Consider the following 17032-nt stretch of genomic DNA (forward strand, 5'->3'; position numbering starts at 1 on the left):
GGCCTAGTGTAAACCATGCATTATGGCAACATTGGAGTTGTGAAAATCAATCTGGCAATCTCAACTTGCGTCAATGCCAAACGCCACCGCCTTCTGTCACATCATTTTTCGCTCTCATTAGAATTTTTCGGCGTTTGGTGTTGTGAATGTTGCTCGACGTGTTCAAAATGTAAATAAGTGAACAAGACGAATAAAATAAAAAGTATTTCATATGCGGTGCATCAGTTTATTTCAATATGCCCCCTGTCAATTCTAAAGCAAAAAAGAATGGCGCTGAATATGAGGTAAATATTTGTATAGTTTTAACCCATTCTATCTATTTTTGCATGTAAATTTAGAAAGATGTAGAATATATTAATTCTATTTTTCATATTTCACGTTTACAAAGTTTCTAAAGTTTGATGGAATTTATTTATAAATTATTTCGTAAACTTTCATTTGCGCTAGAACATCTGCAATACGAATTTTGGATGTATTCAAAATAAATATATTCAAGGGCATTGCAGTTATCTTTTCAATAAATTGCATAAAAAAAATAAACACATAATTAATAATAACAACATAAATTTTATTTTATTATCATTGCAAATAATATTACGACCCAAACACGTAAAATGTTGCCGTTTTTATTTGTTTTTATATTTTTAATTCAAACAAATTACTGTAATTTTATGGTGACACATATACAAAAGTAACTTTGTATTGTTCTGTTAATTTGTGTGTAATGTTGACATAACATTTATTCTGTGTGTGGTATTGTTGAAGCAGGACCTTGTTTTGATATGAGATAATAACATTTAGTCATATTCATAGATAGCAATTATGTTATACTGTTAACACTAAAGTCTTTGTTGAACTCCTGCATAAGACTTACTTCAAGCTTTTGTAATGTAAAATTCTGTAGCTTTGCTAATATGGTCAGTACTGTCTACTATCATACTCATTTAAAGATTAACAGCCTTACAATTAAATGTGATATAAAGTTAAACTTAGGAATAAACTGAGTATAAGCAAAATTTGCGCTAATATTTGCTTACACTCAGTTTATTCCTAAGTTTTACTTTATACCGCATTTATTTGTAAGTCTGTAAAAATGTTTTATTACATTCTTTACTCATTAAATGGTTAAATTTTTGTATCATTTAAGGACTTGGATTTTCATTCATGGTTGTGAATATAGCATCAGTGGAAGCCTTACCTTTGATTTTATAGTCAATGCAGTATTTATATATACAACTATCAATGTATAATTAATATAAACATTTTTTACTTTTTCAGAATATACTTGCTAATAAAAGCACAGTGTTAGATTTTGAACAATACATCCAGGAGAACAAAACTTTATTGCTCAATGATCCTCTCAGGGATATACTCATATATCCTACTGATGATGTCTCTGTAAGTTGTTTTATCAATGTAATTGTATGACTTGAAATTGTATATATTGATGGTAGAAAGGCTATTTGTTTTAACCGCCAGTTTTGGGAGATATTAACTCATATATTCAGAATTTTAAATATGAAATAAGTAATGAAGTATGCAGAATTATAGTAATTTTAACCTAGAAGCGGTCTTAAAATCTAATAATTGAAATTATTTTCAGAATTTTGCTTTTATATTGTTTTCTATAAATGAAAACTTTTAATGGCTCTCCTGATAATTTAACATAATAGTGCTTAAAACAAATAGCCTTTCACCCTTTGATATGAAATATAATTTGTTTAAAAGATTTAGGGTGTGTTCCAAAATTCTTGTAATTTCGTTTGTCTGTGTAGAGTGTTGTTCTGCCGAGAAGATGGAGAACGGTAACAACAGCTGTGCCGGATGTAAGGACAGCAGCGACCTGTCCCCTGCTGACACGACAGGCACTACTCAGCTATGCCTCCAGTTGGAACCTCATACACTACAAATATAACAGCTATTCTGGAACATGTCTCAACTTGCCAAGGTAAGTACAGGATTTAATATTTATGTTAGCTGGAATTGTAGCTGAAAAAAAATTGTTGACTTTTCTGTATATTGTATAAATTATTTTATGGTATGAGAAGAAATTTTAAAATTATTAAAGTGAAAAATTACAGTTTAATTTATTTAGTGATATTTCCTAATAAATACACTTTTTTTTTAATTTAGTCACATTTATCATATGCGTATTCGACGTAGGTCCAAGGTTATTAAAAGTAGAGGAGTGATTGAATGTAATCTCGTTCGAATTTTAATCTACGCGGCTCAGGGATCATTACGGTATACGTTTTTACCGAGTTTATAACTGTACCGCAAATGATCTGTCCGAGCCACCGACTTTAGTCGAAGTTAGCCTCTAGATTATTATACTCTAATGGTCAGTAAATATTGTAGAGAAAGTCCAAATACTTATGTATTAAAGTAAATATTGAATCTTATTTACGTAAATGTATGCTATGTAAATGCGTTCGTAAACTTCCGGTCGGAATTAGTCGACTTATCTCTTTCGTTCTTTATCTGATGACATACAATGTCACGCCTATTGTATCCACAATAGTCATAACTATGACGTCACACAGCCAACATTATTTCCTTTACAAGATTTTTAACATACAGAAATATTCATTCGTTTGATAACTTGACCTACAAACATTACAATGCAATGGTTATGGAATAACTGGCCGTGACCTCGAGATACAAACTAGTGTTATAAAGATTTCCTTGAAGCCGGGACGTAATTTGCGCAATACAGTACTTGATGGCCGAAAATTATGCGCCGCTGACCACCTGGATATCCGCCCGGTTTGATATCTGGCCCAGAGTATTTCGGTAGATAGTAAAGGTTTTGTACGGTCATACCGTCAATAAAATATTAGCCTGTGAGTACTGACGAAGCACGCAATTAATTGTTATTTCTGTAATTTTAAACAGAGAGTGAACATTTTTAACTTTATCTACACAAAGACAGCATTGTGACGATAAAAACCAGAGCAAGAATGTTGGCAACCACTTTTTATAACAAAAGCGGCTAAATGAGCTATTTCACCCCATTTATGGAGATCCCTAACTCCGGAGGAACCGCAGATGCGTTTGCCGGACTTTAAGGAAGGAATACGCTCTTTTCTTGAAGCCCCTAACTCGTAACTGTAACCCTCTTAATCCCTTTGACCTTGCTAGAACTATTTATTTGCAAATACATCGTAAAAAGAATATTGTAAAACATATCTTCCCTATCACTAATGTACTCGTTCTATTATTACATTATCTGGTTTATGTTACATTCTATACATCACTAAAATACAAAAAGAACACAACAAAAGCGTTAACTCTCGACATATCAGCTCATTTGCTTATTAGCGAAACAATTAACATACGTTACACGGTCATGATAGGAATTTTTTGAAACTCGTAATGTTTCCTCGACTGCTATCAAACTGTATTATTTCCTGTAACTCGAAATATTATTCATTAGGCAAATCTATTTGTTATGGTGACGTATAAGAGTTTGTTGTAGGGCTTCCCGTTGTCTTCAATGCAACGTATAGCTTAAACTAATGCAATTTTATTGTCATAAACATAACACGTCTATATAAATGAAGATCTTAACATGGATATGACTATCTTAGAAAAAAATAATTCTTTGTTATAAAATTCCAAAGCATTTAAAGAATAACAAGGATGTTAGACATAACTTTATGTGACAATCTTAAGTTATATTAGACGGATATTCCGCAGGTGTAGAGTCGCGGTTGAGCAAATACCGGGACTTTAACAAATTAACTTTTATGATGCAACCGTTGCTTATCAAAAGCATTATTCACAAATGTTTTTTACCTTGCAGGTTATTAAATCACTAGCATCTTTCATTTACTAACAACCTTCAAGGTTTTGATGATGCTTTATTATTTTAGACAAATTGCATAATTTAGAAAGATAAATATAGAACAACTAATTTTCGCTTGCGATTCCGTCCTTGTGGAAATAAAAAAAAACAAAAGTGAATAGCCTATGTGTTCCTCCAGACTATCCTCTACATCTATACCAAATTTCATCGAAATCCGTTCAGCCGTTTAGGCTACAAACTCTAACTAACATCCATCAACCTAATAGTAATAATCGAAACTTTCGCATTTATAATATAAGCACGATCTATTTTAAGCTGTTCTAATACCAATATTATGGATAAAAACTTTTTAATTTCTCCCGCACAGATTAGTAGACGATAAATTGACTGAAGAAGTGTATGATATAGACGCGGAAAATGAAAGTGATAATGAAGCTCAAGCAGCCAAAGTGGACATTGGAACCAAAGAAGGGTATCTACTCAAAGGACCCGAAATCGGCTCAGATAGAATATTTAGTAATCTTGCCTCTAAATCGTTCAAGAAACGATATTGCTCAATGGTCAGGGAAGCGGACGGTGCCTACATACTCGAAGTATACAAAGATGAAAAGAAAACAGACACCAAACTTACCATCGTTATGGACTTTTGTTCCGATGTTGTTAGAGTAAGTGTTGTTTCCTATTGTATTCAATGCAACGTGAATCGATTTTAAACATCGACTTTTATTTGTAGAACACGAAGCGTGGACGATATTGTTTCGAGTTACGTATGGCCGCAAATAAAGGGTACACTTTTGCGACGGAAAATGAGGAGGAAATGAACGAATGGATAAACGCTTTCAAGGCTGCTTTAAAAAAGAATAGTCAGGAAAATAGTCAAGCAGAAGAAATATTAGACAAAGGTATTACTGTCCTTTGTTATTTTTTCAGCCACCGCCATCGTGACATAGAATCGTGACAAATAATTCTGTTTAATTTTAGTTTATCACTATTATACATAGTAAATGTTCATTAGTACAAAGAGATAGTATTTTTGTTATTAATAAATGTACAGAAAATACAAATATTCAGCTATTATCATCTTAACAGGATAAAAATATTGGATCCAAATCTTTTTGGTGTCTTTTCAAATGTGGACTACGTGATCAGAATACGCAATTTTACAAACACCAGTCGGCGGAATTGTAATAAATACCTATTTTTGTTTTTTACGCGAAACAGACAATCGTATAAATCTATCATTAGACAGGACAAGGTCAAGCTCGGATATGTTGAAAATAACAATATTTCGTTAATAGTTGCACTCGGAGATATAAATTTAATTGGATGTTTTCTGGGTCATTGTTAATAAGAATTACTTAAATGTTATCTTGCTTTTAAATGTGAAAAGATCTTGTTTTTATTTCATTTTGACCGTAAATAAAATTAAATGTTCTTAGATGCGGATATATCTTTGACTGCGGAACCACCTCCTCCTACATACGGGACCCTAAAGGGCTTGGAACAGAGCATGAACCCTCTTTTGATGCGGTACTCGAGAGAAACTGACATGTCTATAGCGGCGGCGAGGAATGAATCTCGCTCCAATATATTCTATTTGCCATACAAACGGACTCCTTCACCTGAACCACAATTAGAACCATTCAAGTAAGTAGTAAGTCTAACATGGACGTGAAAGTTTACGTCTAAAATACCTCTTTAACCACTGTTTATATTATGTTATTTTAAATGTGAAAACTAATTTGGTCTTTAAATTACCAGAGAGCACTTTGGTCAGAGAATTTTGCTCAAATGCGAGAGTTTAAAGTTCCGTCTGCAAGCGCCGATAGACGGCGACAAGGAGCTCCTGTGCCAAGTGGAGCCATACTACACGCACCTCGCGCTCTACGACGCCAGGAGCGCCTGCAAGCTCACCGAAGACTTCCACTTCGACCTCAACCACCCCGCCGTGGCTGACCTCACCAGGCACGCGGAATGCACCAAGTCGCTGGTCGAGAACTTTAGTTATGACGTCAAGTTGGATGTCAAACAGATATCTGAGGAATGGTTCAAGTCGAAGAAACAGGTATTAATGTTATGAAATACTAGCTTTCGCCTGCGACTCATTCCGCATGAAATTAAAAAAAAAGCAAAAGTGAGTAGCTTATGTGTTCTTCCAGATTCTCCTCTTTGACTCTGCCAAATTTTAACGAAATCCGTTCAGCCGTTTAAGCTACAAACTCTAATAAAATTATAACAATAATTTTTAAGAAAGGCAATGTTTTGTATATTTTGATAAAAATGTATGGATGAAAGGCCTTTTCGTATTTTTCAGGTGGTTTTATCAGTAAATAATCCTCATCCAGAATTGTTCCTAGTTGTGAAAATTGACAAAATCCTTCAAGGTCACGTGAGCCAAGTCCTAGAGCCGTATCTAAAGGCAACCAAAGACCCAAGGCTTGGCTTAAAAGTTCACAAAACAGTACAAGCGTACGCAAATCGCGTCGGCAACTATAGAATGCCCTTCGCTTGGGCTGCTAAACCTTTATTCAGGTAATGTTAATGTTTTTTCACAATGCAGAAACAACAACAGTAAAGCATATCGTTTTCTTAATTTATTATATGAAAATATATTTATTATATGGGAAGACACATGTACAATCAGCTACATAAATATGTATAAATTTACAATACTTTTATAGGTTTTCGTTTTCAAAAATAAGTATCCATGTCTGAGTCAATAATATTTATTCAGGTTCGAAAGTGTACAAACGAATAAGGCATGCATGTTTTTATTAAACCTGAGTTTCTGAAGCTTTGTAAACGAGTAAATTTTGTGCAGCTGACTGTACACACTGTCAATGATATTTGTAACCATAATAATATTCTATCTTAATTTTTCAGGCTTTACAGTAATGATTTGGATACAACTCCTGAATTCCCCGCAATATACCGACAGGAACCTAATAAGATGTCTGATGAAGATTTGCTTAAAATCCTATCGGATTATAGAAAACCTGAGAAATTGTCTAAACTGACCGTGGTGCCGGGCTGGCTCAGTATCACTATACAACATAGCAATGAACCTATACCAAGTAAGAAACAGGCATTTTTATTATATTTAAGAAATCCTACAACTCGAAATCTATGAATCCCCTTTTTTTGTGACTGAATGGCCACTGTTTGCCTTGAAGAGGCATTTACAGAGTCACCGGGCTTGAGGCCGAGCTCACATGGCGCTTAGCGTAAACCTAATGAACGACCCTTATTGCAGATTTTATATGACAAAATTAACTAACGGCTGAATGCTGAAACGACATAAAAATCTAGTAGCTTTTTAAATGATAAAGTCAAGTTTGAACTCCAAATTACAATAAAAAATTGAGTTGTCTCATTCGTTTCAATATTCAACCGTAAGATCGGCGGTAATCCTTTGGCTAATATTATTCACAACAAATTTGAATGATGACACAATTTTATAAAATTAGTTTTAAATACAGTTATCATTTTTTGTATACGAATATTTTCTTTCCAGATTGTATGACAAGTTCTTACGCAGCGTTGAAACCTTTCCCACTACCGCCTGCATTGCCGCTGACGTTGGAGCTGGCGACGCTGAACGTGGAGGCGGAGCAGCCGTACGCAGCGTACATACACCATTTGTACGTGCGACCTTTGTATTTGATCTTCGAGTCGCAGAAGCTGTTCGCTCGCGCGCGGAACATCGCCTGCTCTATTGAACTCAGAGATAATGATACGGGGGATAATAAACCTTTACAGGTTAGTTTTTTTTATAATAACTTAGGTATCTAATAAATTCAATTATTTAAAATTTAGTTTCAATTACCGGAATTTTTTTTTTAAATTTTCGTTTTAATAATTATTTGTAATAATTTGTTAATGAATAAAGGAAAAATTATTTTCCTTATTACTGCAGTTATTTCCTTGTGTGGTTAAACAAATTAGTGTTTGTTTTTTATTTTGTATTTGATTGTAGGTAATATACGGTCGTACAGGAATGATGTGTCAATACCGCTGCTCCGTGCTGCATCATAACGCTAACCCGAGCTGGTGTGATGAAGCCAAGATACGGCTGCCGGCCACCATCACCGCCAAACATCATCTGCTCTTCACATTTCATCATATTTCTTGTGATTTAACTAAAAAAAATGATACTAACGTTGAAACATGTATTGGGTAAGTCTTAGCTTGTAAAAATAAAATACATAACTTACTGATTTCAGTCAAATAAAATTTTAAATCTATTAGAATTATGCTTCAGACATTGTGATTAATTTGTAGGTATGCTTGGGTGCCGTTATTAAAAAATGACAAACTTATTGAAGAATTAATAAATCTACCAATAGCAACGCATTTACCGTCCGGATATCTGTCTATCCAACCTCTAGGGCTTGGCAAAGGGGTAAGTAATTCTTATGTTAACCTATTGTCAATTTCTTTAACTCCTATTATTATCTTGCTCATTACATTTTTGCGACCTTTAATGTAACAAGAATTCCATATTGTACTAGTTAAGATTGATTTGATAACCATGTTGAGGTCCAAAAAATGTCATTTGCTACTTTGTGATTGGATCTAGCTACTCCGCTCGTCAAGTCCTCTCATTTATTATCCATGTTACGTAGGAATTAAGTTAAAAAAAGTTACTTGTTTATGACTTGAGACAATACTGAATACAGTCTTTACATTCAGAACACAGGACCAGAAGTAGTGTGGGTAGAAGGTGAGAAACAGTTGTTCCGTTGCCAACTAGTCCTCGACTCCACCGTGGTGACGAGAGACATTCACCTGCACAACTTGTTCACTCACGCGGAGAGGTTGATAAAGAGCAACTCTCCCCCCACCTCGCCCTCCCCGCCGCCCTGGGGTGACGTCACCAACGCACTCAAGTCCGCGCACGCCATCAAACTGAGCTCTCTAATTGCCTTCTTGCCGACAATATTCAATCAACTGTTTGAACTTATGGTAAGGAATTATTTATCTACCGGCTTTTGCCCGCGACTCCGTCCGCGTGGAATTAAAAAAATAAATAAATGTAATTAGCCTATGTGTTCTTTCAGACTATTTTATGTTTAGACAAAATTTTATCGAAATCCTTTTAGCTGTTTAAGGTACAAACTATAACAAATATCCATCTAAACTTTCGCTTTTAAATAGTAAGATAAGATAGTCGAACGTAATACAAAATAATATATCTAAATGATTTTACCCTAATGAAGCTGTAATTATGGAATTATAAAAAACAAACTCGTTTGTGTCAATTAAAATTTAAGTCCTGAAATGTTTTAAAATAAATCCATAGACAATAAATAACATTGTTATTGACATGCGTAAAAGTTATTCCTCATTTCCATTGTATTCCAATAAAAAATTATAATTTGATTGTCATAATTGCAATTTGATATATTTATTTTTATTAACAGACAGTTGAAAAAGGCTACTCTCACGACATGGGATATCAGATTGTGAAATTAATCGTCCAGTTCGTTCATATGATCCATGATTATGGAAGGAAAGATTTACTCGACAGCTATGTGAAGGTATTTCAACATTATTTAAAGCTATGTGACCTTATTATATTAACAATTTAATAATTGTATTGTGTTTTCCAGTATGTGTTTAACTGTGTTGAATTCAAATTGCACACAGTGTTGACTGCGCCCCTGCACATGTTTGTAGACCCGAATCAACAAGATTTCTTGCTCGGTCAAAAGTTTATGCAGTATTCAAACTTTTTCTTTGATATTATCATAAAGAGTATGGCTCAGTATCTTATAAATACTGGAAGGATAAAGGTATTGTTTGTGATTTTTGTTATTACACTTATCCTGCTCGAAGGACCATAAAGTTAATTTCTAGTACTTGTTAATTAGTAATGTTTTATGGTACTTTCAGATGTCAAGGCATGAAAGATTTCACGCGGATCTTCTAGAAAACATAGACAAATTGGTGACAGTTGTTGAGCCATCTTATATTTTACAACAACCAATGCAGACTCACATTTTTAACAAGAATCTCGCATTCTTCCTAAAGGTATTTTTTTAGGCAATGAATTTCATAGTTATTTTAAACATTTATTAAATATGTATTTTTGTTGCAGTCGTGTCTTTCGTTTATGGATCGAGGTTTTGTTTTCCGACAAATAAAGAAATACCTCGATAAATTCAAGTCATGCGATCCAAAGGCACTTTTCGACTTTAAATTCACGTTTCTACAAACGATATGCTCACACGAACATTTTGTACCATTTAACTTACCGCTACAAGCTAACAAAATGTTCAAAGACAGTGATGAAGGTTAGTTTTTAAAGTATTTTTTGTAATTGAAAATTTCAATTGAATAGTATATTGAATTAAGACATTTTTTTTAGATCCAACTAAATTGAAGCTTACTGATGATTTTATTATGAGGCATTTTCTTGCTGGGATTCTTTTAAAGCAGGTAAAATTGAAACGCAAAATATTTCACAAGGACGCTTCCTTTCCTCTTTACTCAAGCAAAAACACTATCTTTTAACGTTTAAAATGTATTTACGTACGAAATGTTTTTCGTGTATACACTTGATAACGAACAAGGTATGGATGGATTGTGTGAAAGAGGATATGCTTATGAAGGGAGTGGATTCAGATATGATGGCTGACAGAAATGTATACAAAAGTAACACATACAGTGCCGACCCTTCGTAGGGACATGGACAAGTTGATGACGGTGTAATAGAACTTTATAATATGTTTTACTAGCTCACGCCCGCGACTCCGTCCGCGATGTGTAAAAAAAACATAAGTGAGTAGCCTACATATATGTTCCTCCAGACTATCCTCTACATCTATACCAAATTCGCAAGTCGTTTAGGCTACAAACTCTAACAAACATCCATCCATCTAAACTTTCGCATTTATAATATTAGTATGATAAATTTAGATAGAGCAGTCGCTGCGCGAGGCTCCGCAGAAGCGGCGCAGTGCGCTGGGCGTGCTGCGCGCGCTGCTCACCAAGCACGAGCACGACGACCGCTACCGCACGCGGCAGGCGCGCGCGCGCCTCGCGCAGCTCTACGCGCCCTGGCTCACCATTGTACTCGGTAAGGAAACCATTTTAAAATGAACTCCTATTTTTTTAGTGACTTTTTCCCCCATATGGGGAAAAATCAAGCTATTGCTAAACTAAATAATGCAACCTTTCCAACGACAAAGATAGTATAATGATATCTAGAAAGTTCTATGTTAATTAAAAATATTGGAATGTCGTAACATTCATATTTGAAAACATACAATAATGATTTTTATTTAATTTGGCAGATAACGCTCATCGCTTAGTGACAAAATCTCTGGCTAGTCCGATAATAGAAAACGGAGAGGATAAACTGGACGGAGACGCGACAACAACGTCTATATTGAACAGTACGCAAAAAGATGTCACCTCAGCAAACAGCACGCCGAGACGAAACAGGCTGACTTTGCATTTTGATCATACCCCTATTAGAAATTCAACACATTTCAAAGAACCACTTAATATACAGCCGAGTAACATGTATGGAAAAGGTATGATAAAACGATTATTTCTGTTTAATATTGCTTTTGGGATTTTTTAACTAAAGCTCTATTTCCACTGGCACTGGCGACTGCTATACAAAGTAGTCGCCGGACTCAGTGGAAATAGACACTAAATGGTTACATGTAATGGGTGCAATGGTTTTTTGTAGATAACACAAATAACATATCGCAAAGTTCTCTCGAGTCGGTGTCCACAATGTCCGGCGGAGATTCCTTACCAAGGAATACGAAGCTGGAATTGACCGATATTGGTGATCAGGTTAATCGGTAATTGTCCTTCAGTTAATTATCGGTAAACTTCTTGAACGGGACTTCACAAAAATACAGTAATATTTTATCTTTAAAAAGGATGAGTCAACTAAAATTGTATAAAATAATAGCTTATGTCATTCTAAGAATAAATACACATCTATTGATCACAACTTCTTACAGATATGTTAGGTATTTCTAACATTGTTTAGTAACAAACAATCATTTAAGCGCAAATAGCCTAATGTTTTGGGGTACGGAGTACCGATCTTGCGGTGGACAGTTCGATTCCCGTCATTCGACTATTGTTGTACCATATCCTACGGTGCGATTTTCGTAGAATTTTCTGCCTCGCACAGCCGCGTTGTGGAACGGTCTGTCCACGGCGGTATTTCCAAATACGACTTGGGATCTTTCAAGAACCGAGCCTACAATTTCCTCAAAGGCCTGCAACGCTTCTGTAGTTTCTCTGGTGTTGCGGATGTCCATGGGCGTCGTTGACCACCTTTGTGTTCCCGCCGCTCGTTTGCCCCCTTCTCATAAAAAAAAAGAAAAAAATAGCACAAGCCTAGAGCTTAGTTGGAATGGTTAAAGGAAATATTAGTAAATTAACAAAAATCTACTATTATTAAAAAAAAGTTCAAGAAGTTTGCTGTTTTTTACTAACAAATGGTTGTGCAAGTGATTTATGTCGCGTGTTGTCTGTCCAGATTCGGAGTGATGTCCCCCGAAGAGGTGCGCGATGTTCTCTTGTGTTTTTTGTTCGTTCTCAAATATTTGGATGAAGATAGACTCATTGAGTGGTGGAGGACTCACACACAAGCACAGCAGCAGTCTTTCTTTAATGTTTTAGAGTAAGTTACATTATAAATGGAAATGTACTAAGAAAGTCATTACTAGCTGATGCCCGCGATTTCGTCCTCGTGGAATTTCATGGAAAAAAGTCAAAAAGTAGCCTATATTACTCATTGGAAACGTAGCTTTTTAATGGAGCAAGAATTTTTGAATTAGGCCCAGTAGTTTTTGAGTTATTTCAATACGTACAAAAATCGACAAATATTTTTTTTCTTTTTTATAATGTTGGTATAGACAAACTAATATCAATTTTAGCGTAATCTTTGTTTTTTTTTTCAGAATATGTGCAGAACAATTTCAATATGTTGGTAAAAAAAAGATTTTGACAGAATTAAAAGTGCCGACGCCCGATTGTAATGGGAAACCGAAGCCAGTGAAAGCGCGGACTTTACCAGCTAGAATGAGCCCTCCCGACTTTTCAAAGGAACCTCCGATTATAGTGGAAAAGAATAACACAGTAAATAGAGAGAATCTTGTCACTGCAACTGTGACCACGGGTAATTAAGCTATATAGTGTAACAACAAACGCTAGCGTTCACCCGCGACTCCATCCGCGAGGAATAGCCTACGTCTTCCGTCAAACTATATTTACATCTCTATGGTATCACGTCATCGAGATTTGTTCAGCTGCTTAGGTTATAAACTGTAACAAATATCTATATAACCTTTCCCTTTTTACTTCTTACTATTATTATAAATGCGAAAGATGAGATGGAAGGATTTTTGTTAGAGGTTGTAGTCTAAACTGCTGAACGAATTTCGATTTAATTTGGCACAGATGTAGAGGATAGTCTCGATGAACACATAGACTACTTTTGTTTTTTAATCCCACGCAGACGAAGTCGCGGGCGAAAGCTATTTTATAATATAAGTATAAAATACAGTTAGTAAGATATGGTGATTTGTAATTTGCTTTAGGCTAAGACTTCTGGAAGGTTGTCTTCCCTACAGGTAGGGTATCTTTTTAAGACTTCCACCCTTATAACAAAAAAATGGACTTCTGGAAGATGAAACGAACTTAATATTGTGTATATATGTAATAAAATATTTCCAGAACTAGAAGCGATGTCAGAGCACGCGGTGTTGACCGCGGGTTGCCTGGCCACCGAGGTGGGTCTGGTGATCATCGACCGCGCCTGCCTCTTCATGAAGCAGGTGGGCGTGGCGGAGGGCGCGGCCGCCAAGCCCTATCTGAAGCTGCTGCAGCTGCCGCAGAGCGAAACTCTGTATAAACATCTGTTTGCCGCACTCAGAGCTTATATTAATCAGTTCTCGGAGACGCTATTTGAAGGTAAAATATGTTAAATTCAAAAATTAATAAGTGCTTCAATTTTTTTTTGCTTTAAAGTCAAAGATGTTTAAAATAAATTTAGACGAAGCATAGTGAACAAATTTTATTCACCGGTACTTTCTCTGAATGGTACTATATCAATTGTCAAATTTAAATATGATTTATTGACCTATTGGTAATTAATTTAAATACAATAAATTATATCGATATGTTTTTAGGTTATCAATAGATAGCGTTAGTGATCATGTGAAAAATGTCTTAAGTGGTAACTATGCCTCTTCTATATATGTGTTTAATCTCTTTGTATGAACCTATTTAGATTCAATTATGACAGCTTATGGTTGGAGATAATCACGTAAGAGTAAGTTTTAGCCTTGCTAAAATTGAAGATTAAAATTGTATTGGTTTCAGTTTTTCTTTATTTTAATCTGCTAGTGTTTAATATGACGGCTGAAAATTGTATTTTTTGCAGTGTTTCTTTTGAAAAAATTGTATCTGGTTTAATTTTTTTTTATACAATAAGGTGGCATGCGACCAAGCGGCCACTTAAATCCTCCGAAATGCAGATGCCCATAGACTTTTGCAATTGCAGATGCGTTGCCTACTAAATGAGGTTGTTTGATGTAACAGGCGGCAGCTCGCTGTGCGCGGGCGTGGTGAGCAGCGTGGTGCGGCAGTGCGGAGCGCGCGCGGCCTGGCTGCGGCGCGAGGCGGCCGCCGCGCTCTACCTGCTCATGCGCGCCAACTTCCAGCACGCCGCCGCCGGCAACCTCACCAGGGTGCATCTGCAGGTCTGTGCCACTAAGAAATACTAACAGTGACTAACTAACTAACAGTGGTAGTGCCTGCTTTAACATCTTAGCACTGCAGGGCCGACACGCCCCCAGTAATACCACGACCACACAGAAGACAGGCGTGAAATGGAAGCAATTCCGTGTTTCCTCTGATGAGTGTGGTGCCAGAGGCCTACTTGAAGTCCCTTTCTCTTTACCATCCTTTTCTTATAAGGAGAGGTTGGGAAGGGGAAGTGGATTTGACGGTGGAGGAGATGCATAGGAAGGGGAATTATCCTCTTTATGTGCGTCTCCTCCTCCTTCGTATAAGGGTAGGCAACGCATCTGCAATTGCGGATGTCTATGGGCAGCGGTCGCTTCACCCTTTTGGCGGATTCTAGTGTCCGCTTGCTCGTTTGCCACCTTATGTTATAAAAAAAAAATACTAAATTGTCTCATTTTGTCATTTTTATATGGGAAAATAGTTTACGTTACATTTACTTTAAGTTCATCTTACTAATGGTATGAATGTGAAAGCTTGGATGGATTGTTAGAGTTTGCCACTTACACGGTTGATCGGATCAAAGTTAGCATAAATGTTGAGCATAGTCGCGAAAAACAAATAGGACTATATGACGCGGACGGGATCGCGGCAGAAAGCTTATCTATACTGTACAATAGCTAAGTTTATACATTTTCATAAATAATGAGTTGCTATATATTCCTAGTTTTCGTTTAAATTTGTGTATTTCACTTATAATTTTAATTTAATAGTTTATGAATTTATAACTTTAAACTGTCGTGGTTTTTACAAATATAATGTTCGTAAGATACGGGTTTCTTCAAACAATTCAATCGTGGTAAGAAACCTGTATCTTACGAACATTAAGTTTATGAATTTGTTTATTTTGTTATAGAAAATTAATTTTGTCCATACAGGTGATAATAGCCGTGTCGAAACTACTGGATACATCGACTGCACTTAACTGCAAACGATTCCAAGAATCTCTTTCTGTCATTAACTGCTTTGCAACTGGCGATAAAGCTATGAAAGGCACCGGTGAGTAAACTTAAGCTTATTGTGATGTAAATAATATTTTTATAACTTAGTTACAAGATATTATTTGTATAGGATTATCAAGCGAAGTGGCGGAACTAATGCGACGGGTGCGCACCGTAGTGGGAGCCCGAGCGCGCCTGGCGGGCGTCGGCGGTGCTGCGGGCTCAGGTTTATATCTTTTAAATACTAAAAACTAAAAAAAAGATGTAACAGTTATTTCATTATCAACCTGCACTTATAAACTACGGAACAAACAATCCATCCATACTTTCTTCAGTATCCCTCTACTTTTGGAGCCATCCACATTTAATCTTAATACTTTTTGTAATCTGTTTATGTATATCATCTCTCTGTATATGTCCATACTACACTATCCTTTCGATTCTCAATTTTGCCACCACTGGTGCTACTTTCAAACTTCCTCTAATATCCACCACCCATGTGTACCAGTTGCGGTTATTTAATTGCTTTTAACTATATTTCATATGTACTATGTATGTGTGCGGTAGGCGGCGGCGTGCAGCTGTCGGAGCTGCAGCACGCGCTGGCGGCGTCGTGCCGCGCCACGCCGCGCCTGCGCCACGCCTGGCTGGCCACGCTCGCAGACCACAACGCGCGGCACGCAGACCACGATGAGGTCAGTCATACATTATAATCAAATAATATTCATTGAAAAAACTAAGGCTCTAATGTATACTGAGTGTGCACATACTAAATACTGAAACTTATCTCAGTAGTGTTAGGTAGAAAATTAGTACCGTGCTGTAGAATTGGCACAACACTAGTTTATCGGTATAAACGTCACGTCCCTAGCTGACAGCTGTCAATGTCATTAGAAGGATGGATATTCGCTCGCATTCCTGACGAGATGTCTAATGCAGTGTTAAAATTAATATCGCTAGTTACAATTATATTAAATGTTTAAAAGTCGCGCCGTCTATTATTGTGTTTTTAAAACGACATTTTTTTTCATTAAATTACTCCTAATTTTACAAAAAAAAACTTTCTTAATTTAGAATAAATTCGAAATATCAAGTAAAATGGAGCAAATCAAATAAAATATCAAATAACAAGGGGCTCATTTTGTACTAATATAGAATTTTACTTCCTCTATGGACGTAGGAAGTAATATTTTAGTCGTTTTTAATCGACAATATCTTCTTTTACCTTTATTCCTGATGTCAATGGGAACAGTCCTATGCCACGGGCATAGGCCGGTTGTACACTTTTTGTTATTATTTAAATCTACAATTATTGTATACCGTTTTTGTATCTAGGCTATGTGTTGTCACCTGCACATCGCCGCACTCATAGCGGAGTACCTGAAGCAGCGCGGCACTCAGAGTTGGGGCGCGGACACCTTCGCTGACATCTCTATGAACATACCACGAGACGAAACTGGACTCAAGATAGACGAAGGTCAGTGAAACAATTCAATACTCG

The 17032-nt window shown here is 36.1% G+C and overlaps 1 protein-coding gene across 1 annotated transcript in view; it reads left to right on the forward strand.

Moving 5' to 3' along the window:
- Positions 1 to 81: 81 nt before the first annotated feature.
- LOC106099646 (dedicator of cytokinesis protein 9) overlaps positions 82 to 17032 on the forward strand; it is a 34562-nt gene continuing 17611 nt past the window's right edge. Inside the window, exons 1-29 of the mRNA XM_013278244.1 lie at positions 82 to 284; positions 1279 to 1398; positions 1776 to 1948; positions 4176 to 4473; positions 4542 to 4710; positions 5248 to 5455; positions 5570 to 5873; positions 6123 to 6340; positions 6692 to 6882; positions 7323 to 7567; positions 7785 to 7984; positions 8090 to 8210; positions 8501 to 8773; positions 9232 to 9348; positions 9421 to 9603; positions 9704 to 9841; positions 9909 to 10104; positions 10179 to 10249; positions 10730 to 10889; positions 11107 to 11349; positions 11511 to 11628; positions 12321 to 12464; positions 12745 to 12962; positions 13520 to 13756; positions 14387 to 14547; positions 15469 to 15589; positions 15662 to 15757; positions 16099 to 16226; positions 16867 to 17008. Coding sequence (XP_013133698.1) covers positions 237 to 284; positions 1279 to 1398; positions 1776 to 1948; positions 4176 to 4473; positions 4542 to 4710; positions 5248 to 5455; positions 5570 to 5873; positions 6123 to 6340; positions 6692 to 6882; positions 7323 to 7567; positions 7785 to 7984; positions 8090 to 8210; positions 8501 to 8773; positions 9232 to 9348; positions 9421 to 9603; positions 9704 to 9841; positions 9909 to 10104; positions 10179 to 10249; positions 10730 to 10889; positions 11107 to 11349; positions 11511 to 11628; positions 12321 to 12464; positions 12745 to 12962; positions 13520 to 13756; positions 14387 to 14547; positions 15469 to 15589; positions 15662 to 15757; positions 16099 to 16226; positions 16867 to 17008 — 5041 coding nt within the window. The 5' untranslated portion in view covers positions 82 to 236. The remainder of the gene's footprint in view (positions 285 to 1278; positions 1399 to 1775; positions 1949 to 4175; positions 4474 to 4541; positions 4711 to 5247; positions 5456 to 5569; positions 5874 to 6122; positions 6341 to 6691; positions 6883 to 7322; positions 7568 to 7784; positions 7985 to 8089; positions 8211 to 8500; positions 8774 to 9231; positions 9349 to 9420; positions 9604 to 9703; positions 9842 to 9908; positions 10105 to 10178; positions 10250 to 10729; positions 10890 to 11106; positions 11350 to 11510; positions 11629 to 12320; positions 12465 to 12744; positions 12963 to 13519; positions 13757 to 14386; positions 14548 to 15468; positions 15590 to 15661; positions 15758 to 16098; positions 16227 to 16866; positions 17009 to 17032) is intronic.

The sequence above is a fragment of the Papilio polytes genome, unplaced genomic scaffold, assembly GCF_000836215.1.
Source record: "Papilio polytes unplaced genomic scaffold, Ppol_1.0 DF824102.1, whole genome shotgun sequence".
Taxonomy (NCBI): Eukaryota; Metazoa; Arthropoda; class Insecta; order Lepidoptera; family Papilionidae; genus Papilio; species Papilio polytes.